The sequence below is a fragment of the Suricata suricatta genome, chromosome 7 (genome assembly GCF_006229205.1).
Source record: "Suricata suricatta isolate VVHF042 chromosome 7, meerkat_22Aug2017_6uvM2_HiC, whole genome shotgun sequence".
In the NCBI taxonomy this organism is placed as follows: Eukaryota; Metazoa; Chordata; class Mammalia; order Carnivora; family Herpestidae; genus Suricata; species Suricata suricatta.
Window position 1 is genome coordinate 83266453 of NC_043706.1, and position 24556 is coordinate 83291008.

The 24556-nt window shown below is 39.9% G+C and overlaps 1 protein-coding gene across 2 annotated transcripts in view; it reads right to left on the bottom strand.

Moving 5' to 3' along the window:
• Positions 1-2515: 2515 nt before the first annotated feature.
• Positions 2516-24556, bottom strand: part of GPR63 (G protein-coupled receptor 63) — a 49252-nt gene continuing 27211 nt past the window's right edge. For both annotated transcript variants that reach the window (XM_029945324.1, XM_029945325.1), the window contains one exon: positions 2516-5680. In XM_029945324.1, coding sequence (XP_029801184.1) covers positions 4273-5532 — 1260 coding nt within the window. In that variant the 5' untranslated portion in view covers positions 5533-5680 and the 3' untranslated portion in view covers positions 2516-4272. The remainder of the gene's footprint in view (positions 5681-24556) is intronic.

Genomic DNA, 24556 nt, shown 5'->3' on the forward strand with positions numbered 1-24556 from the left:
TTAACTATTTATTCTTCTTCTTGGGAGCTCTTTTCCTGGTTGTAATAACAATATGCACATATAACCATACTGTTTTATTTTTGAATTATAACCCAAAATTCAAAGTGTTCTTTTTTCATATAGGTCAGGTACTATTGTAAAATAAATTAATTTTAATTACCAAGGAGTAGTACCAATATATAGCTAAGAAATGTATTACCATTTACCTGAAATAACAAACATGTGCTTTGATATTTTTATTATTTAAAAACTGAGTTTTCAATAAAGGCAGTTTAGCAGGACTATGGTTGTGAAAATAAATTTGAATTAAGAAGTCCTTTAAACTTAAAACTTATGGTAGAATAAAATGTCAAGCAGGTAAAAGTTTTTCTGTGATATATACATAAATATTTTCATGTAAACAAAAGCAAAGATTAGGAACAAATTATCTTTGTCAGCAACCGAAATACATAGATTAAAACGGTTATTTTATTTTCTTCATGCTTCCATTGAACACGACTGGCATTAAGTAGAGCAACGGTAATTAGATGAGTCTTCACATTCCCCTCATACTCTTCTGGAGATTATATACAATAAAGACATTTCTCAAAAAGAAAAGAAAATATTAGAGGAACCAGACTCTTGAAAGTCACGACTTTCAAATATTAAGTCACTCCCTTTGCTCAAATGTGAAACAATATGGTCTACCAGAATTTGCCAGCTGAGAGAAGGTGAGGCTAACACTGGTGAGATCCAGCACTAACGCACGTGGCTGCAAATAAAGCACAATGATGCACAGAGTCTCCCCTCAATGTGAATCATGCATGCACTAGGAGATCATGACTTCCGATACAAACATTTTTGGATAAAACAGACAATATTAAAATGCGTAGATTTTCAACAGCAGTGCTTCTTGAAGCACCAGCATCAGAATCAGGAACCCTGGGACGTGCATCAGAATTGGGCAGAGTGCTCAACGAAATAAAGCGTGATCCCTGGGCCCAATCCCAGGCCCTCTGGGGAACCTGGGCATCTGTAGCGTTAACAAGCTCCCAGGAACAGACACAAATTCATATTAAAGTTTGAATATCACTACACTGGACTACTGAGGATTTCTTTTGACTCTTTCTCTTGACCACAAATATTTCATTGTATCTTTCGTGCCTCTTACTTATTAGCCAGAAGGAGAATGAAGACAAAAACATTTCTGATTATGTCAGTTAGCGGCGATAATTAATAGTGGTATTTTTCCCCTCAAGAAAACATAGGGAAATAGGCAACATATGATTCTGCACCTAAATTCTTCAAAGGTACACCAGAGTACTTTTTATTTAAAGCTTTCAAAATGCATATGCAATAAAAACATTCAAAGTGATGTGTAAACTGTCCTCTGATGAAGAGTATCCAGTGTAAAGAGAACCGCTGTTCAGTGTTGTTGCTGAGTTCTCACTAAGGCCCTGCACGCTCTCCTTTCCCGAACACTGAGCATCTCGGCAGTGCTCTAAGCTCCCACCAAATGATGCGCTGCCTTCCAGGTAGCATAAAAGTGTCCAAGGTGGCTCATAAAAAAAAAAAAAAGGACAAAGAAAGCAAAGCTCAGTTTCAATTCCTATCACAAAAGGAGTCCCAAGACCTACTGCCAATATGTAAGATGAATACAGATCATGCTGACTTTCCTCAGAGAAAGTCAAATATACTTATTAAATATCTGCTTGAAATCCAGTTTATATTGAAAGTGGAAAGCATGATTCACTTCCATGTGCTTCTACGTATCTACTACAGTGTTTATGTTCTGCAAGATCCCTAGTGGACAAAAACAATTTTAATCTGTGAATAATATAAATTAGAAACCAAAGAGGTAGGTGATTATCAGCAGACGCTGATCCCTAAACAACATGCTGAGTAATATGCTTTGAGAACTGAAAGAGTTCTTTACCTGGAAAATCAGTTCTCATACCATTACAACTGCCTTAAGAGCAGGGTTCCCCAAGTCCTTTATGCTGTCATCAACCTTCCGAAGTCCTAACTCCTGACACTGTGCTATAGGCTCTTCAGACACTCAGGAGACATTCCATCTTAAGAAACAGCTAATAAATAAAATGTAAAGAGGTAATACTGGAGGCCAAAGATTGATGCTGACAGCTGGGCTTTTCACAAATCTCTACTCTCACGTGGAAGAAAGCACATTAAAGTTGGGCAAGATTCATCTAGTCCAGCTCTGTGGTTATAAAACTGTGAAGAAACAGGTTCATTTTCCCCATGGGCTCACAAAGCACCAAAATTCTGAAAAGATGCTATAAAAATCCAAAACCTGTTTATGGTTAACTTACATAAAGCTCAAGAGGGGGCACCTGGGTGGCTCCGACTTCAGCTCAGGTCACAATCTCATGGTTTGAGTTTGAGCCTCACAAAGGGCTCTGTGCTGACAGCTCAGAGCCTGGAGCCTGCTTCAGATTGTTTCCCTTTCTCTCTGCTCCTTCCCTGCTTGCACTCTGTCTCCCTCTCAAAAATAAACATTAAAAAAAAAAAGCCCATGATGTGGCCAAGAGGCTACATTTTAACCCTCCCGACCTCAGTCCGCAGCCTCACTCCCGTCTCCCCATCGAACGCTTTATGAAGTGTGTCAGTGGTTACAGAGAAAGGGGCCAAAGGCTCTGGATGCACCTGGGAGGGTAGGTCATCAGCAAGAGAAAAATAGTTTGAAACCCCAGACTTGCCCTATTAAAAACTGCTTTATGCTCAGACCAGGGCTGGCTTATCTTTGCCTCTTTGTAGAAGGAACACTTCTGAGCACATTCACCAGCTCTGCGAGGGGCAAGGCCCTGGGGCAACAGTGCTCTTGTACCCAGAACATTTAGAAGCAGGTGGACAACTGGAAGCCTCTGAACGTGCAAGATCAAGACCTCCATACAGCTGTATCTAACTTCCTAATTTCAGTCACTAGTTTTACAAACCAAAAAAAAAAAAAAAAAAAGTAAAAAAAAAATGAAATCACCTTACTTCCTTATAGCCTTATTTATCTAAGATTTTTAAGTTCCACTGTAAAAGGGTGGTTGTAAGTGATTTTTTTTTTCGGTTTTCCACACTTTCTGCAATGTTTTCACAATTGTTTTGGTAATATAAAGTAAAGCTATTTTTAAAAGGAAGGTTTAGTTTTTAAACCCTTAAAAAGAAGGTTTTTAAAAAATTACAGGATACCCAGAGTTCCTTCTTGACTAGGAAATGCTAAACCTGAATGACATGTCTACGTGGCACAGTAGAACGGCAGTCTCAGGGTTCGGGCCGATTTTTTGGAGTCCAGCTCTACCATTAACCTTGGGCAGGATTTTAGTCTGAGACTTGCTTTCTTCACCAAAAAAGAAATACTACCTACCTCACAGGATGCTGTGAGGATCAAATGATGCACAGTGCCTGGAAGATGGTAAGCGTCCAATAAATGGGAAGTCCTTCTCCCCACTAGATTCAGTGAGAATTCTTGAGTAAAGGAAACACCAGCCTAAGTTACCTTGCCACTCAACTCAATCCCATTTAAATCTGCAGGGATGCTCTGTCTCCTCGACTTTGCCCTATTTGCTCCAAAGAATCACTATTGTGCTTAGAAAAATGTCTACATTTTTATGTTCTCTCCTTTAAAACTGGACATGCAGATAAAACATTTTTTAAAAACTATCTTCCTAGAAATGATAATGCAATGTTCCCAAAAGCACAACATGTCATGTATAAAAACAATTCTGAAAAACATGACTGAATCAGTTTGTACATTATTTCTTAAAGTGCACCTAAGTAAGTATTAATGACCTTTAAAATGTCACTAACTGCCTCGGGTTATTTTTTTTTATAAAAGTAAATATCTACTGAGATATAGGTGGTTTTGGCTCCAATGTGATAGCAAAAAGCAGCAATGTCTTCCAGAAAAGAAACTGATAAACTCAATTAAGCATACCGTAGCAGCATACAAAACACCTACAATTCAATGTAACTGCAGGCTCAATAAAGCACAATCCTGATTCCTGCTTCAAAACAAAATCAATCAAGAAACAAAACACCATCTCCCTACACTAAATCAAGGATTTCTCTTGAACCCTGGAGGTAACATTTGTGATCATTTTCCTATTGTGTATCCTTGATAACATAATTATAACTAATCACCATTCTTTCTTTACCCTGCACACACACACATACACAGGAATCCTATAAAAAAACAATGAATATACTTGGAGAACCCATGTGAGAGAAAATTCAAAGTCAGATAAAGAACAACTGTCACCCAAAATGCCCAGGCAGTTCCAATATTCACACCACTGTCCGGTGTTCCCCACACACATAGACAGCACTGGGACGGACCCGTCTCCTTGTGTGGCCGGGAAGACGCGGCAAAAACTTAAAGGACTTAGGCATCATGTCCAGGCAGGCGTCATGGAACTTCTTAATCCTCCAGTAGTAAATCAGTGGGTTCAATGCAGACTTGAGGTAGCAGAGCCAGAGCAGCCAGGTGCTAATCTCAAAAAAGTTGTGCTTATAGTAAAAGTGTTCGCTGAATGTTGCCACAAGGCTGTAAGTGGTGAACGGGGCCCAGCAGACGATGAAGACGGCGAAGAGAATCAAAATGGTGGTGAAGGCACGTGTTTTAAAGCCCATGTCAATGCTCATCTGGAAGGGTCTCTGGAGACTCATGAGACCCAGTTTGCTGGCCTGGCTGAGGCATATCCCCTCAGGGTAGCTATGGATCCTCAAGGCATTGTGCCGAAGGGTGTTGAGTATGCCCATAAAGGAATACAGTATCACCAGAAAGGGTATGAAGAAAGAAACTAGAGAAATCAAAATCACATAAGCTTGGTAACCTGGATTGGTTGTATACCCAAACACACACTGGGGGGCTCGGGAAGGGATCTGCAGGTCAGGGTTTCCTACAGCCAAAGGAAAAGCTATACAAAATGAAGCTGTCCAGGAAACTGCAATTAGAATCTTCGCCCTATATGGATTTAGCTTATCCTGCCTCTGGACTATAATAAGGAACCTATCAATGCTAATGATGAGCAAGATGGCTACTCCTTCTATCACAAACAACCAGAAAAACATAGCAGATACCCTACAGAAGAATTTCCCAAAAACCCATCTTGTAGTAAGAATAGTTATCAAGGCAAAGGGCATGTTCAGCACTGCAAGCAACATGTCTGCAAATGCCAAGCTGGCAAGGAGGATGTTAATCGCGGAGCGCATGGCAGCTTTCTGGTAAACCATCAGGCAGACAACCAAGTTCCCAAGAAAAGACACAAACAGAATAAATATCATTATAGCAGAAAGGATGATCTGGAGAGGCAAGTTTAGGCTCTGAAAAACTGCTGGTGTTGGGGGTAAAGCTGTGCTATTCACTGTCAAGGAACTGATCCCAGTGGGAGCCATGGTTTCCATACTGTATCTGAGCAGCGGACCAACGCCGTGAGGTTGGAATGGCGGAGGGACTGTAATGTTCATGTAAGTGCTCTCAAAGACTACGAAGGTTGTGTTGGTTGCCCCAGCACGAGACGCAGTCAACACTGCGGAGAAGACCATGGTTTCAGCAGGATGAAAGGCGCTGGCAGAGATGTGGGTGTTCTTCAAGCATTTCAACACAGAGCAGCAGTATCATGTTTCATTGATGGGCTTGGAAACATTCTGGAAAACGGACAAAGAGTTCCATCTTCCAACAGAGACCTTTTCCCTGCAAAGAAGCCCAAAACACAAAAAGAAAATGAGAAATGGGCTTTGAAAAAACATTTAACTTCTTACTTTCATCATGAAATATCAGTTTTTTTAACCTTGAAAAATGCGTAAGTCTCTAGCCTAGTCAGCACTAAAATATTGTTCTGTTTTATATCTGTCAACCATGATGGAATTTTCACAACATTTATAAATAAAGTGAAAGTGAGGAGAATCAAAATGTATTACTGCTTTGTCAAAGGCAAAAGTTGTAACCTTCCAGTTAATTTTTCTTATAAATTTCCAATAGCAGCATGGCCTTCCACAGTCACTATTAATACAGATTTTAGTATCTGGGTCTCCTGAGATTACTAATATTTTTCTTAATAACTCTTTGGTACAGGTTCATATTCCACTTTTATGATAACACAAAAACTATTTGGCAAAGAACACTGGACTCAGTTTCTATTTAATGCATGATAATCACACACTTTTGTTCTAAAAACCCTATAGGTACTCGGGTTTTTTTTTTTTAATGAAGATCTAACACAGTTTCCTGGCCTTCTTGTGTGTGTGTGTGTGTGTGTGTGTGTGTTTGCTCTCAGATCCCAATACCAACCATACTGGAGAAGTTATTCAAGAAGAGAAAAAAATTATACATTAAAAGTCTTGGTCATATTTTCAAGATATTTTTTTTCCTAAAGCTCTTTTTGTTTCTCATATTCCCTCTTCTTGCCCATGCCCATCCATTTCCATCTTTTAATTTCTATCTATACGATCTTCTCAATTTCTTCTCACTAAAACAGACCTGGCTATGTGTTAGCAACTGGATAAAATATGTCAAACAAATAATAAAAGATGGGGATTCTATAGGAGATGACAAGAAAAACATTCAGGTGTGAAGAAATCTATTACAAAAAAACTTACAGAGATATACGGTTCTCTTGTTCAAAAAGTTTATTATCACCTTTCTCTTATTCTTACCACCAACTTCTTATCAATGTCTGCAACCCTAGAATTTTCTATACGGGACTTACCTAACCTACTATCTTACTATCGCTGTGATAGGGGCTCTTCTTTCTGTACTGGGGAGGTGACCTTTTAATAGAAAGAACTCTCTTTGGATTTCTGAGTAGATTCCTTTAATAAATCTCAATGATTGGGGGAAAAAATAAATGCACGGAAGTTTAAAAAATATTGTAATCTACTCATTATCTGAACTTAGAATTAAGTCCTCAATTTTAAGGGAAAATGCAAAAGGCTCGCAAACTCATTTCCTGGGGTATGAAGGGTGGAGGCATCCCACTTGCAAGACCGGAGATCCAGCACTGTACCCAACTCACGGGCTCTCTACCATCCTTGTATCTACCCTTCTTCCTTGTCTAGGGCTGGCTTTATGAATAAAGATACTAATCTGTTTGTTCAAAATATTAATTTTACTACTTACTCTCATTTTTATAGCTTAAGTTCTTTGTCCCTATTAGGTTTTATCCATCATCAAATAGTCACTTTGAAATGCAAAATATACCCGAATGAGAGGCCACATTAATCCAATAACTCTCAAGCTTTATTAACTACAAAGGTGCAATGTGTAGGGAGCAGTGACAGCTGGAAAGCTTTACAATATAATCACCACAAGTCTCTTTAAAAACTACCTATATATAGTGGCGCCTGGATGGCTCAGTCAGTTAAACATCCGACTTGGCTCAGGTCATGATCTCCTGGTTCATGAATTTGACCCCTGCGTTGGGCTTTATGTTGACAGCTCAGAGCCTGGAGCCTGCTTCTGTCTCCCTCTCTCTCTGCCCCTCCTCCACTCACACTCTCTTTCTCTCTCAAAAAAAATAAAGATTTAAAAAAATTTTCATCATCTAAAGAGAATGAATGAATAAATAAAATTGCCTAAACATGTATACCAAAAAAAATAATGAAGACTGTATTTGCTACACACATCAGTTTCAATATGTTTATCCCTAAAGAAAAATTATAAATAGGTAAATACGTATCTTTTTTTATGTTTATTTTTGAGAGAGTACCCACACCGGGGGGAGGAAGGAGTAGAGAGAGACAAATAGAGAAAGAGGGAGAGAGAAAATCCTGAGCAAACTCCATGCTGCCAGCACAGAGCCTGATGCAGGGCTCAATCCCACAAACTCTTAAGATCATGACCTGAGCCAAAATCAACAGTTCAATGCTTAACTGACTGACCCAACCAGGTGCCCCACAATGGGTATCTTAAGCCTAACCTAATAAATTACAATTGTGCATGACCAAGTAAAACAAACATATCTCCATCCTGAAGTAGTACATGATGTATTATTTATTTTTTCTTGTTGAGATATAATTGACATATAACTTTAGTTTCACTTGTACAACATAATGATTCAATGCTTGTATATATTGAGAAATGATCAGTACAATATAGTTAACATCTATCACCATACAAACTTTTTCTTGGGATGAGAACTTTCAAGATCTACTCTCTTAGCAACTTTCAAATACAGTATCATTAACTAGTCACCACACTATATAGTATATCCCCATGACTTACTTATTTTATAACTGGAAGTTTGTACCTTTTGACTCCCTTACTAATTTTACCCACATCCAGACCCCACCACTGGGAACCATCAATCTGTTGGTTGTATCCATGAGCTTGGTTATTGGGATTTTTCTTGCTTTTGTTTTTTTTTTTAGATTCCATTTAAAAGGTCATACAGTATCTTTGACTTGTTTCACACAGCATAGTGCCCTTGAGGCCCATCATATTGCTGTAAATGATAATATTTCATTCTTTTTATGAATAAAAATGAATAATATTCCACCAGGTATCTATACCACAATTTCTTTATCCATTCATCCGTCAATGTACACTTGTTTCCATAACTTGGTTATTGTAAACATACTGCAATGAACATGGGGGTGCATGTATCCTTAACTCCTGAGTTAGTGTTTTTATCTCTTCAGATAAATACTCAGAAGTGGAATTGCTTAAGATATGGAGGTTCCATTTTTAATTTTTTGAGAAATTTCCATACTGTCTATAGCAGCTGCACCAATATAGATCTCCACCAATAGCACATGATGGTTCCTTTTTTCCCCACATCCTTACCAATACTTATTTCTTATTTTTTTGAGAATAGCTATTTTAAAAGGTGTGAGAAGATGTCTCACTGGTTTTGGATGGCATTTCCCTGATGATTATTGAAGTTGAGCAGCTTTTCATTTATCTGTTGGCCATCATTTACCTGTTGGGAAAATGTCTATTCAGGTCTTCTGCTGAATTTTTATTAGGATTGTTTGTTTTTTTGCTGTTGAATAATAGAAGTTCTTTATAAATTTTGGATATTAACTCCTTATCTGATATATGAGTTGTATATATTTTCAATTCCTATTCAGTAGATTGCCTTTTCATTTTGTTGATGGACATTCTTTAAAACACTTCGTTTCCATGACCATGATGAGGAACAAAAATGAAAATGGAATGGAGCCAAAGCAGAATTACAATTTAGAAGATGCTTTTTAGGTTGTTATATAAACATATATAGTCCTAATATTTTCTGCCATCAAAGCCTCCCATTACTATAAGAACTTTTAACTTTATTCAATTCAATTAATCTTCATCAAATATTTAAGTACTTCGTATGTTCCAGGCACTAGAGAAACAGCAATTAACAATTGGTTCCTGGACTTCTGGTTAAGAAGTGCAGACTGTTGGGTCGTCTGGGTGGCTCAGTTGGTTAAGTGTCCGACTTAAGCTTAGTCATGATCTCGTGGTCGGCTGTGCTGACAGTTCAGAGCCTAGAACCTGGTTCCGATTCTGCATCTCCCTGCTCTCTACCCCTCCCCCACTCATTCTCTCTCTCTCTCTCTCTCTCTCTCTCTCTCTCTCTAAACATAAATAAACATTAAAAATTTCTTTAAAGCACAGACTAACCATAGACCCTGCATCTCAAAAATCATACCTAAAATGACAGTAAAGGATTTTTTAAACAAAATATACATCCCAAAGAATAAAAAGTATGAAGGAAAAAATATACTAATAGATAAGGGATTTTTTTTTAAGTGTCTTAAGACAAAAAACAGATGGCAACATGGCAGCTGACTGAACAGAACTGAGAACTCTTTATCCTCAAAACTTCCAGGGAAATAAGCTTAGAAGAAGCTGACACAACTCTGGATTGGAAGGTACCGCATAACACAGAAAGTAGGTGGCACTGAAAACTGGTAAACTGACTGAAAACCTATCTCCAGAACCACTAGAACCCCGCTCCCAGCCCAGGTCTCCCCTCCTGTGAGCAACCATAGGAAAGCAAACACACTCTTTCCAGCAGCGCAAGTCTGGCACAACTGAATCTGATACGCATAAACCTAAGAGTATCAGTGCAGGGCTGAAAACGGAGACTCAATGAACAGCTGCACATTCCACATGAACACCTTGACTTCTTCTCCACCCTGTTCCCAAAGCGCCAGCAGCCTGGCATGGGCTACCCATGCAGGACTAAAAGGTTCGTCTATTCTAATAATTAAAAAGCCATAGAGAAAAGAAACAACTCTAGATTCTAACATTTGATGACACCCCAAGAAAAATGCTACCTTGGTGCCCAATCACCTTGTATACTGAAGCCCGCCCACTGTCAAGCCAACCCATGCACATAGAGCTTCTCGTCAGCTTTTTGGTGCCTATTAAATAGGTATGGTCAATTTATCTGATATATAAGGAATCTACAAAGGAATTAAAGGCAACTTTATAGTAAAACATTAAGGAAAAGAACCAGAATTTATAATATCAAGGAGCATGCATGGACTTAATGGTGCCTTTGTCCTGGTATCTATACAGCGCTCATTATTCACTGCACTCCTGGCTCGCCAGAATGTAAATATTTTCTGGCCCTCTTCCTCTTATTACTGAGAAGCATAATAAGCAAAGCAGCAGCTTTGAAATGCTCATAGTAACTATGTTAAAAGATTCTTTCCTCTTAGGAATTCTCATCAAATACTATTGTAACCTGAAGTTTCTTTGGAATTTTACATAAACTTCAATAAAAGCTTAAAAATGTTAACACTTATTCATTTTTGAGAGATACAGAGAGACAGAGCATGAGTGGGAGAAGGGCAGAGAAAGAAGGAGACACAGAATCTGAAGCAGACTCCAGGCCCTGAGCTGTCAGCATGGAGCCCGGCACTGGGCTCGAACTCATGAACTGTGAGATCATGACCTGAGCTAAAGTCAGACGCTTATCCGATTAAGTCACCCAGGTGCCCCTAAATGAAAGTTTTACAGGTAAAATTTCCATTTCCAAAAGATAAAATAAAACTTGTGTTTCCAAAGGAAATGGGACAGTAGCAGCATGAGAACTAGAAAATTCCCTTATTTGGATAATATCTGCATAACAGTCCTGATGTTTAATCCAGTCTTTACTAGCCATAAGTGGAAACTCTTACGATATTTTCCAACTAAGAAAATCTTAAAATTCTGTGTGAATGTGTGCATCTATGTGTATATACACACCTCACAAGTATATCTACATGTAAAACTCACATAGGGCAGAAGGAACTGGATTTAATGATTCTTTCCTTCCTCTTAAGGGATCTACAAAAACACCACCGGGGTAACTCAGTTAATGATATGAGTAAAGTGTTTTATGTTGGGACTGTGCCAGAATGTCACAATTACAGAGGTGTCAGTGCCTAGAATGGGCAGTGGAGGTTGTAGTATTTCTGGCCTCACCTGCTACTGCAGTGATATTTGTTTTATTCTGCAAAGATGATATCCACCCAGAATGCATAGACTCATTTCATTAATCTCCTAGTTCCCTCTGACTATTATGTTTTGCATACAGCCCAATACATACTTGGAAAATTAAGTTCATTTGCACTATGTTTTGTGAGATCAGCGAATTTCTTCTTTACTCATTTAGTATTTATGTGACATAGGCACATAATTTTTTAAATAACAGTTGAATCCTGTACCACCCTTTACCAAACCATTACCATTTTCTGGGGTAACCATTTTTAATTATTTCAAAGGTTTTTAAAGTACTTATTCTTTTATTCCTAAATAATATGAAGAAATTGCTTTTTGATTTATCAATACTAATATTAAATCTTGACTTCCTATTAGAATAGATGAGAATTTAGATATCACAACACCTCCAACGTATTTCTCCTCTCTTCATACTACCAAAATCTTATTTGAAAATTTGAATTACAGGGGCACCTGGGTGGCTCAGTCGGTTAAGCATGCGGCTTCGGCTCAGGTCATGATCTCACGGTTCATAGGTTCAAGCCACGCATCGGGCTCTGTGCTGACAGCTCAGAGCCTGGGGCCTGCTTCAGATTCTGTGTCTCCCTCTCTCTCTGACCCTCCCCTGCTCACGCTGTCTCTATCTCTCAAAAATTAATAAAAAACATTAAAAAAAAATAAAATTTGAATTACAATAGTCAGTAATGTAAACATTAATGTATTTATATAAATAGTGTATCTGTCGGTAAGCCAACAGAATTATTCTTTCATATATAAATTTTGGATTTCCTAGAATAATTAACTTATTTTTATTTTCAATTTTTAGAACTATCAATAATTTTTTCACCTGCTCCACCTGATAAATTTTATACCTACAAGTATTTTATTTTGAAAGGCCAAATTTATCAATTACATTTTTATATTCAAGTCATGCCTTTTGTCCTCCCATCCCTCCCTGGAGTGGCTACTTTCTGGATCTGCCACACAGAAGGCAGAGACTCCCTTTTACTACCATGCTGGAAATCCTCCTTCCTGCTGTTGGCTCTTGGCTTCTACATTTCCTAGGCCCTTTGTCTTCCAGTTCACTGCTTCCTTTATTTCCTTCTTTCCTGGGAACTGTTTGTTCAATTGCTTTCAAGGGAAGAACAGAAGGAAGGTAAATTTTGGGGTGCCAGGGTGGCACAGTTGGTTAGGCATCTGACTCTTGATTTCGGCTCAAGTCATGATCCGGGGTCATGGGACCAAGCCCTGTGCTTAAGTTTCTCTTCTTCTCTCTCTCTGACCCTTATTGCCTCCCCCTCTTCTCTCTCTCTCAAATTAAAAGCAATAAATTTTAAAAAACAAAGGGAGGTAGATTTTGAGTCCCTGTATGTTTGAATAAGTCATTATTCTGTCCCTTAATAATTCTCTCTTGAAAATAATTTTCTCTGAGAATTCTGAAGGTGTCCAAGTGGTTCTCAAAGGTAAGGGATCATAAGAATTGCCTGGAGTACTTGTTAAATTACAGACTGCTGAACCCCACCCCGAGTCACTAATACTGTAGTCTGCGGTGGCTCCCAGGATTTTCATTTCTGCAAGATGGGGGGCGGGGTGGGGAATAAATCGAGAACGTTAAATTTCAGACACAAGGATTAGATGAAGAACCAAGAAGCTTCATTAACCATTGTGAAAATAACTTCTATCTGCTACTGCCCCAGAGATGAGACTTCTGAAAACTAAACCTAAGTCCAATTCTGTGGGTGGCTCTGTCACAAGGTAAATTGTATTCTCAATCTTACAGAGTCTCTTCTGTTAACATTAGAGTGCTAACTGGGAGGGAATCAGGCCTGAAACTGAGGTACGGATACCTGGGGATTTTGATGAAGCAGAGGACCTTGTTCTGCAGTCTTCCTGGCCAACAGAACTGGCCTTTCCTCTCCTTAAATAATGAGCTTAGTCTTTTGTCACCTGAAGACTCACTAAGGAAGGGCCTCACCTTAAGTAGTTCTTTGCAAGGGACTTTTGTTCTTCCTATGGCCCCTGCCCCACCACCTCTATTACTCCTATGCCTACAACCAGACTAAAGTTCAAGCAGAATCTAGAGGGTGAAGCACAAAATGTGACCTAGGAACAAGTACCACTTACATAAAAATAAATGCAAGAGGTGCCTGGGTGGCTCAGTAGGTTAAGTATCTGACTCTTGATCTTTCAGCTCATGATCTCACAGTTGGTGGGAATGAGCCTACATGGAGCTCCCCACTGACAGCACAGAGCCTGCTTGGGATTTTCTCTCTCTCTCCCTTTCTCGGCTCCTCTCCAGCTTGCATGTGCGTTCACTCTTTCTACCTCTCAAAATAAACATTAAAAAAAAAGAAAAGAAAAGAAATGCAAGACTTTTCTAGTGAAAGAGAAACCAGGGAGTATGTACGGAAAAGGATTCTGAAGGTAATGAGTCAAGTAAGAAGGAATATATTAGATCAAATTTATTGATATGGTCACAATAAACAAAGATTCTAAGATTCTTTGTGTTAGCTCAGCTAACTGAAAATGGCTCTAATAGTTTGCTAAACTGATTCACTGAAGGCTGGTCCCAAAAGTCATTTAGAAAAAATGAAATTGAGATCTCTTAACATCTTTGGTACAGAGGAAGCTATCCAAAGACTTGGGCAGATAGGAATCCTGGACTGGGTTTATCATATAACAACCTGTTCACCGACCTCTAACTGTGTCACCTGGCAGGATCTAGGGGGCACTGCCTCCACCAAAGCTTTAAGAGATACACTGATGGAGAGAACTATTAGCATTCTTGAATCTCTATAGAAGCTATTCTCTGCAGACCAAGAGTGACAATGGGCAATGCTGCCATCCCAGAAATGGGGTTCCTGAACTGAAAGGGGGTGGCAGTATCCCAGAGTAGGTGAGAGCACTTAGCCAGAGAGGAGCTGAGCATGGTTACCATAACAGAGCAGAGCAAAAGCTACTACTCTGACCTGCAGGATCATCGGTGTCCGATCATGGTCTCGAAGAGAGAAATAATTAGAAGCATTACAAGTCCTACTTGATATGCATATGCATCAAGGTTATAAAATAGAAAGCAGCAGCCCCTTGGGGTGCCTGGATGGCTCAGGCGGTTAAGTGTTAGACTCTTTTTTTTTTCATTTTTAATGTTTATTTATTTTTGAGAGAGAGAGAGAGAAAGACAGAGTGTAAGCGGGGGAGGGGCAGAGAGGAAGACACAGAACCTGAAGCAGGTTCCAGGCTCTGAGCTGTCAGCACAGAGCCTGATGTGGGGCTCAAACTCATGAACCATGAGATCAAGACATGAGCCAAAGTCAAATGCTTACCCGACTGAGCAACCTAGGTGCCCCAAGTGTCAGACTCTTGATTTCAACTCAATCAGCAGCGTCTGCTTTGGGTTTCTGTTTTCCTCTCCCTCTCATCTCCACTCTTCCTCCTCCCTAGCCCACCATCATAAATAAATAAATAAATATATTGTTTAAAAGAAAGAAATCAGCAACCCCTCGATCAACTCCCAAACTTGAGCCAGAGACCTAGAGTCTCTTGAGTAAACACAAGCCAGGTCCCCTTGAGGAAGGACCTTGCTACACAGCCAAATCTGTACTATAAATTTTCCTCCCAGTCTTCCTCAAAAAACCCGCAGTCAATTACCAGAGTGTCTATACACTGAAGAAGGAGAAATAATCTGAATTTTGTAGAATTGGTGAATATGGCTCTGAACTGGCACTCATTCCTGGAGACCCAAAATGGTACTGTGTTACACCATTCAGAGTAGAGGTTTGTGGAAATCATGTGATTAATGGAGTGTGAGTTCAGTTCCAACCCCCACTCATCCCAGAACTCATGCCTATTATTTTCTGAAATATGGAGTTGGAACAGACATACTCAGTAATGGGAAGATTCCCTCGCTGGTTCCTTGACATGTAAGGGCTATGATGGTCTTAAAAAAAAAAAAAAAAAAAAAGGCCCAGTGCAAACTCCTAGAGATGACTCTCTCTATGAAAATAGTCAAACAAAAACATTTCATTTCTGTAGAGAATGCAAAAATTAGGATCACCATCAAGGACTTAAAGGATGAAGGTGATCTTTCCTATCATATCCACATTCAACTTGCCTATTTGGCCTTATAGAAAACAGATGGATTTTGTAGACAGCAGATGCTGTACCAGATGTGACTTCATTGCTGGAGTAAATCAATACATTCCCTGGCATCTGGCACACAGCTATTGATCTGGCAAATTGCTGGTTTATTTCTTTATCTGTGTTAGCAAAGAACACCTGAGCGGTTTGCTTCCAGATGGCATCCTCCTGACCTACTCCAGGGCTCTATCAACTCTCCAGCACACTGTCAAAATTAGCCCACAGAGACCTCAACTGCCTTTGCATTCCACAGAATGTCATGCTTTCCACAAATGCTAAGTGAACAATAAATAGTACCTACTCTGTACACCTTGGTAAGATACATATGTCCTAGAGGGTGGGGAAAGATTCCCGCAAAACTTCAAAGGCCTGCCATCTTTCTACATTTTCTAGGAGTCTTGTAGTATGTCAAAATATCTCTTCCAAGGTGACAGCTGGCTCCTCCTATCACTCAAAATCTAACCCACGCTTTAATAGGCTTTTTTGAATTTTGTGGGTATGTTATTCTGACCCATTTTAAGTAGCTTGAAATCTGCCAGCTATGAGTGGTACATTTAATAAGAGAAGGCTCAGCAACAGGTAGAAGCTGCCACAGCAGCTGTTCTGCCACTGGGGCCAAATGACTCAGGTTCACTGATGGTTTTATTGTTTTAAGATTTTATTTACTCATTTTTGAGAGAGAGAGAGAGAGAGAGAGAGAGAGAGAGAGCAAGCACATGCACACATGCACGGGGAAGGGGCAAAGTTAGAGAGTTAGAGAGAGAGACAGAATCCCATTCAGGTTCCATGCTCAGCGCGGAGCCCAATGCAAGATCGATCTCACGAACTGATCATGACCTGAGCCAAAATCAAAGTCAGATGCTTAACCAACTGAGCCCCTCAGGCGCCCCAGATTCACTAATGTTTTAAGTCTGTGCCAGATAGGGATTCAGTACAGCATCTGCAAGGCCTGTTACAAGTGAATCACAACAGAAACCTTTAGAATTTTGACACAAAGCTAGGCAACAAGAGGTCTCCACATGGACTTGGTGTTGTCCGACCTTCTGAAGGCATAAACTTAAGTGTACAAAGAATACTTCAACCTTAAGCAGAAGTAGTATATATGAAATCAGGTCCGGTTGGTCCCAGGCTACTGGGAAGAGTTGAGGAGCAATTTGAAACAACTACTCCTCTAGAATTCTTCTGTCCCTTAACGAGCAAAGTCAACACATAACCGGCTCCTGGGAAAAACCAGGAGAGGACTAATAGAATAACCCAAGTGTTCTAGCAAATTTATAACTGAGAGAACAGAATAAAAACAGGTGAGAATTTGAAATACTAGCCTTACTCAGACTGTCTGCTTCTGTCTTGAACAACGTTTAAGTCTAAAAGAAAGGAGAAAGGAGAGCTCTTGTCTTGACTAACTAGGCATCTCTCTCCTATTCTGGGCCAGTGGCTGTACTGGAAGAAAAAAAGGTCTCACACCACCATACTTTTCTGATACTTGCCACACTGTCAGCCAAAGAAAGAATTTCACTGAACCCCAAAGCCTCCCTCCCTTTTACTCACGAAAGAAATTAAATGAAAAACTAAGGAAAGAAATGGTGTATCACACATAAATCCATATTCTTTGCCTAGATTAGACTCTTGACTACACATCTAGAGATTCTAATTGGAAAAGAATGATAAAGAACACACCATGATGGAAGCAAATATTCTCTGAGTGTACCCCTGAGTACTCTTAGGAAGCAGACGGAACCAGAAATAAAGAACTAGGCAGTTTACCTCAGAAACAGCCCTAATTTCAACTTTATTTCATTCAAAACAAAAAGAACAGTCACTTTCATCGGGCAACCTGCTTTACAACTAAAAAGAAAAGTCCAGAGGTAAATTTGTTTCACTATAATAATGTCTACGTTTTTTGTGTTGTTGGTTTTTTGTTTTGTTTTGTTTTTTGCTGAATTCTGTTATTTTCTGGTTTATCTGTAGGTAGAGTAAAGGAAGCTTTGCACAAACTAACCAAAAGAAAACATGTAATAATCAAGTGGAGAGGATGGAGGAGGGGAGGGCCTATTTAAAGTCATTGTTTTTTTTTAATGTTTATTTATTTTTGAAAGAGCGGTGGGGGAGGGGCAAAGAGAGCGGGAGACAGAGAATCTGAAGTGGACTCTGTGCTGTGAGCACAAAGCCTGATGTGGGGGCTCGAACCCGCGAAACAGGAGATCATGAGCTGAGTCGAGGTCGGACACTCAACCGACTGAGTCATCCAGGCTCCCCTAAAATTATTTTTATAAAGAAAATAATCATCACTGAATCAAAACTTCACTTATTTTAAAGTATATCTAACTTAAAACCTATATGCAGTAACGCTAAAGAGAAAAAATGTCGTGTGCACAATTTAAATATACAAGCAGTGTTCTATTCATAACACTGTTCCACTCCCAATGTATTTCTAATTCCAACCAGAATATTCACCACGAAAAAGAATTTTTTTCACTAATGTTCAAAGGAAAATTTAGTTCTTCCATGGATACTTTAAAAATTAGGTTAGTAAGCATGAGGATTTATTTGCATTCATGTTACTTTTACCCACAAATACTGAGAAATTAAACTAAATGTCAGCAAGAGTCTGTTTCAGAGAAGAATATTCTAAGTGACTTCTGATGACAATTAAAACTGAAATTCAAGGGGCACTTGGGTGGCTCAGTCGGTTAGGTGTCTGACTTTGGCACAGGTCCTGATCTCATGTCTCCTGAGTTCAAGCCCCGCATCGGGCTCTGTGCTGACAGCTCAGAGCTGGAGCCTGCTTCAGATTCTGTGTCTCCCCCTTTCTCTGATCCTCCCCTACTCACACTCTGTCTCACTCTCTCTCTCTCAAAAATAAATAAACATTAAAAAAGAAAAAAAAGACTGAAATTCAAGTAGCAAGAAAGGCCAGCATTTAATAGAAAAGTAAATTAATCATAATTACAAACTAGGAAAAATTATTTTTAAGTGGTTAATAAAAGATTAACCTTCTGGAACCTTTCTAGAAACCCACACACAAAAAATGATGAGCACCAATGGTGACAGGTTTTGTTCATATTTTTTTTGTTTCTTAGTTCTAATTCTTATTCCTTGGCTCACATTTGTTAGGACACTGTTCTACTAGAATCTTTACCTGCCTTGAAACTATTATTGAGGAAAATCCAGGCCAATTTCATTTCATCAGCCTTTTTGAGTAGTTCATGGATACACTAACTACCACTGATGTTTCTCACAATGGTATTTGACTGTAAAATTCAACATTTGGAAGGAAATACCAAGTCTTATTAAACAGTGAACCTGGAACCTTAAATCATATTGCCTAGATCTATAATTGCTTAGTTTAAACTTGAATATCTCCTCTTATCACCTATAATTTGCACAGGGCATGAGTGAAAATAAGTTTTGTTTTCATAAAGGACTATATTGGGCATTCAGACTGAAATCCACATGCTAATTAATAGCAATATAATTTAGTCTGATTGATTAACACAGGTTTTTAAAAAAAAGGTTTAAAAGCTTGGTTCTTTTCTTTAGTGCCATAACCAATCTCCTTGCCCACCCCAATTATTCCCTGATGTAGATACCTGCCAAATGTGTTTCGACGGCACAAACCCTGCTTCTGAATTTCAGCGCCATGTACCAACTGCTCATTTAACATCTCCACATGGATATCTCAAAAACACTTCAAACTGCACATCCAATTATAGGGGCACTGTACCCTGGGTGGCTCAGTAGGTTGACTGTCCGACTTCGGCTCAGGTAATGATCTCTTGGTATGTGAGTTTGCACCCCACATCAGGTTCGCTGCTGTCAGCTGTCAGCAACCTCTGTCCCCCTCTCAGTCCCTCATCCGCTTGCGCTCTCCTATAAATAATTTTTTTTTTTGAGAAACAGAGAGAGCGTGAACAGGGGAGGGTCAGAGAGAGAGGGAGACACAGAATCTGAAGACAGGCTCCAGGCTCTGAGCTAGCTGTCAGCACAGAGCCTGATGCCGGGCTCGAACCCACAAACCGTGAGATCATGACCTGAGCCAAAGCTGGACGCTTAATCAACTGAGCCACCCAGGTGCTCCAATAAATAAATATTTTTTAAAAAAGATTTATAAATGTGGAGTAAAGACTACCCCACATCAGTGTTCCCATGCTCAGAGACCTTTGCCACCCATCTGGTTATACATACCAGATACAAGAGTCACCTTGATATCTACATCCCTCTGCTAGAATTGTCAATTTTGACTCCTAAATATTGTTCCTATCAATCCACTTGTCTCCAACTCCTCTGCCATCATCCTGGCCCAAACTATCAACAACTCTCATGAGGTAGAACTTTTTGCCTGGGTTATTCACAATTGATTCCCAACACCTACAACTGAGCTACCACATGGTTGGTGTCCAGTAAACTCTGGCCAAACGAATAAACAGCATCCTGCTACCACCTACCCACATTCCTACCCACTTACTCTTCCATGACCATGGGAACCTTCTCTGGCCCCCTGACCAAGCTATCCACCACCCCCATTCTGCTGTCTCATTTCAACATGTACTTCTCTGTGATAACCCTCAGTCAGCAGTCAATTAGCAGGTATCCAAGGCATCCTTTGATTCATGCTTGTGCCCAACCCTGCAGTGCCCCTGCCCCAACTAGAGAACAAATTCCATGAAGGCACAAGTATGACATTTTTTGGTCAGCACGATATCCTTAAGCCCAGTTAAGAGCCTGGCATATAGTATACATTCAATAAAAATCTACTGAGTCATTAAGTTAAAAACCTCTGACATATTCATAAATCAATGTCTCCTTGAATGTCCTGTTATGGCATCCTTAAAAGAAGAGTTTATTCTTATTCTAAAGACATTGCCTTTAGAGTTCTTTACTGAAACATTTGGTATATCCTGTCTATTTTAGAAGCAAGCTACAGAGATTAGCATAGGAATACATAGGGAACAGAGGAAATCAAGTACCTACTTGGATCTAAACCTTAGGGCAGTCATCTGTCCTCTACATAATGAGCCTGAGAATTGCTATAGTCCGAATGTTTGTGTGTTTCCCCCCCCCCCCCCGGCAAATTCAAATGTTGAAAACCTAATGGTCCAATGTGATAGTACTGGGAGGTGGGGCCTATGAGAAATGATTAGGTCACGATGGTGGAGCCCTCATGAATGGGATTCGTACCCTTAAAAAGAGGCCCAACAAAGCTCTCTTGCCTGAACTTGGGACTTCCACCTCCACATCTGTGAGAAATAAGCCACCCAGTATGTGGTATTTTGTTATAGCAACCCAAACAGACTAAGATGCAAAAACATAGAGGAACACAATTATATTAAACCCATAGTCTAGAAATTATGTGAAAGGAGGTATTACGTTCACAAACTAGAGGAATATAAATCTAAGATTAAAACTTTAGCAGCAATAAAAATAAAACAGTATGGTAAAAGTCAGAGCATCATAAAACTCTCAGACTATAAATACGAAACTAGGGAAAGAAAACAGGGTTGAGAGTAGCTGGGAAAGTGCTTTGGACTCTGCAAGCCTCTCTTCATGCCTGCCCCTGCCACGTGTACCTCTATAAATCCCCTGGACCTCAGCTGTTTGCCCAAATCTGACCCTACAGAAACCAGAGGTTCCAGCTCCTCCAACCGCCCCCTCAACTCCTATCACCCACCATGTTGTGGGGCATGGGATTTGCTTCCCACTGGCTGCCTAGAGTAGCCCCTTAACCCCCCTTTCCAAGGATGAAGGTAAAACAATCCCCCATGGGGTGAACTTCAGCCTGAGAGACACAGAAGATGGAAAGGACGTCTCTCTCTCTCTCTCTCTCTCTCTCTCTCTCTCATGCCCCTAAGGACCACCAGGCCCAGGGAGAGTTCTTTAAAGCCCATCTAGATGATAATTCACTTGATCAAGTCATTAACACACCACCTTGTGTTGCTTTTCAACTTCCTCCCTGTCTCACTTTCCTATTCCCCTCAGTCCTGCTGCCCAGGGTTGCACTTCTCACTACAGCATTCCAGGGGCGCATGGGTGGCTCGTCAGTTAAGCCTTCGACTCCTGGTTTCAGCTCAGGTCATAATTTCACCATTTGTTAGTTCAAGCCCCGTGTCAGGCACCATGCCGACTGTGTGCAGCCTGCTTGAGATTCCCTCTCTCTGTGTCTCTCTCTCTCCCTCTCTGCCCCCTCCCCACTTGCAATCTCTCAAATATAAATAAACATTAAAATATATATATTCCATTGCCTCAGACTATGGTGTCTAGAAAACCCCAACTAAAAAACACAAAAGCACTAAAAAGAGATACTAATCTATAATACTACTGCCACTACTTTTCGTCCTAATTGCAGTTAGTGACCACACCATCCATCTCTTCAACCCAAAACCTAGGAGTCACACACTGTTTCTTCTCATCCTTCTATGAGCACACCAAATCACTCCATGCTGCCACCCCTCTCCCCAAGTAGTTCTTTAACTGTTTTCTCTCCTCCTTACCCCCATATCATGTCTCCAGTCCATGTAGGAGCCGCCTAAATGGTCTTGTCCTTCTTTTCTATTTTTTTAAAATTTTAATTCCAGTATATTTAGTATACAGTGTTATATTTCAGTTGCGTAACAGTGATTCAACAATCCTGCACAGTACTCAGTGCTCATCAAGTAAGGTCCCCTTGACCTATTTCACCCATCCACCCCCCACCCGCCTCCCCTTTGGTCACCATCAACTTGTTTCTCTGTAGTAGAGTCTGACTTTGGGTTTGTCTCTTTTTGCTCCCTTGTTCATTTGTTTTGTTTCTTAAATCCCACATGAAATCATACAGTATTTGTCTTTCTCTGACTGGCTTATTTCACTTAGCATTATACTCTCCAGATCCATTCAGGTTGTAGCAAATGACATTTCATTCCTTTTTATGGCCAAATAATATTCTATTGTGTGAATGTGTATATATATTTACACACACACACACTATCCATTCATCTTTCAATGGACACTTTGGCTGTTTCCATAATTTCACTATTGTAAATACTATTGCAATAAACATAGGGGTGCATATATCCTTTCAAACTAGCATCTTCATATTCTTTGGGCAAATACCCAGTAGTGTAATTACCGGAACATATAGTTCTATTTTTAACTTTTTAAGGAAACTCCATCCTGTTTTCCACAGTGGCTTCACCAGTTTGTATTCCCAGCATCAGTGCTCAAGTGTTCATTTTTCCTCAAATCCTCACCAACACTTGTTGTTTCCTGTGTTTTTTATTTTAGTCATGACAGGTGTGAGGTAATATCTCATGGTTTTGATCTGCATTTCTCTGATGAATGATGTTAACCATCTTTTCATGTGCCTGTTGGCCACCTGTATGTCTTCTTTGGAAAAATGTCTATTCATGTATTATGACCATTTTTAATTGGATTATTTGTGGGGTATTTTTGTGGTGAGTTGTATAAAGTTCTTTATGTATTTTAGATACAAACTCTTATTCAGCTTTGTCACTTGCAAATGTCTTCTTCCATTCCGTAGGTTGCCTTTTAGGCTTGTTGGTTGTTTCCTTTGCTGTGCAGAAGCCTTTTATTTTGGTGTTGTTCCTCCCTTTTTAAAATTTTTTTTAGAGTTTATTTTTTAAGAGACAGAGAGAAAGACAGCATGAGCAGGGGAGGGGCAGAGAGAGAGGGAGACACAGAATCTGAAGCAGGCTCCAAGTTCTGAGCTGTCTGCACAGAGCCTGACATAGGGCTTGAACTCAGGAAAGGTGAGATCATGACCAATGCCAAAGTCGGATGCCTACTCAACTCAGCCATCCGGGCACCCCAATCTTGTCCTCCCTTATTAAATTCATCTACCAACTGTGGCCAGATGAATAATTTTTTTTAAAAAAAAATCACTATTCTAATCATTTAAACACTTGCTGGATTCAACTGCAGCAATAGTGGTCAATCTTTTTTTTTCTTCAACAAACCTGAGAAATCCAACATACTCATAATTGATAAGAATTCATGGGGTAAGAGAGCACATTAAGATGGTCACTCAAAAACTGTGCATCAGATTTTGTAAAAGATGCTTGAGTAATGAAGATAAGCTTCCTTCCTCTCTGCTCTCCCAGATTATAATACATCCACTGTTTTTCTTTTTTGTTATTATTATTATTGTTTCTGACTAGTGCCTCCTCTCCCATCATCATCTAAGGACAGGGTTCCTGAGTCATGGAGGTAGTTGTGTGACTACTAACCACTCCATCTCCATGCAATGACTGGTCTGAGAATGAGCCCATGAAACCTGCTGTCCCTCTACCTAGAGGACTGCCACACTTCTATGTCAGGTCACTCTTATACACTGTAACACTTCCTTTAAAAAATCATTCTTGAAGCGCCTGGGTGACTCAGTTGGTTAAGCATCCGACTTCGGCTCAGGTCATGATCTCACGATTCATGGGTTTGAGCCCCACATCGGGCTCTGTGCTGACAGCTCAGAGCCTGGGGCCTACTTCAAATTCTGTGACTCCCTCTCTCTCTGACCCTCCCCTACTCGTGCTCTGTTTCTCTCTTAAAAAAGAAAAAAGAAAAAAGAAAAAAAAAGAAAAGAAATCATTCACTCCAGGAATTCTTCTCAAGGCTGCAACTTGGACTAAGCACTTTATCTTTGCAATTCAACTACATTCTATGCACATCTCTAGGTTAGCACTGTGTCACAGTGACAATACCTCCCCTAGAGCAAGGCACCTGTTAGGAAGATTTATCAGACTTGCAGTTATGGCCAGGTAGTGAGGGAAGACCAATTTTAAAAAGTAAACTGGGATTTCTTTGGATTCACTACATTCTGTTCTGAGGCACCTGGGTGGCTCAGTCATTTTGTGTCCGACTTCAGCTCAGGTCATAATCTCATAGTTTGTGAGTTTGAGCCCCACATCAGGCTCTGTGCTGACGGCTAGCTCAGAGCCTGGAAACAGCTTTGGATTCTGTCTCCCTCTCTGCCCCTCCCCCATGAATACTCTGTCTTTCTCTGTCTCTTAAAAATAAATAAACATT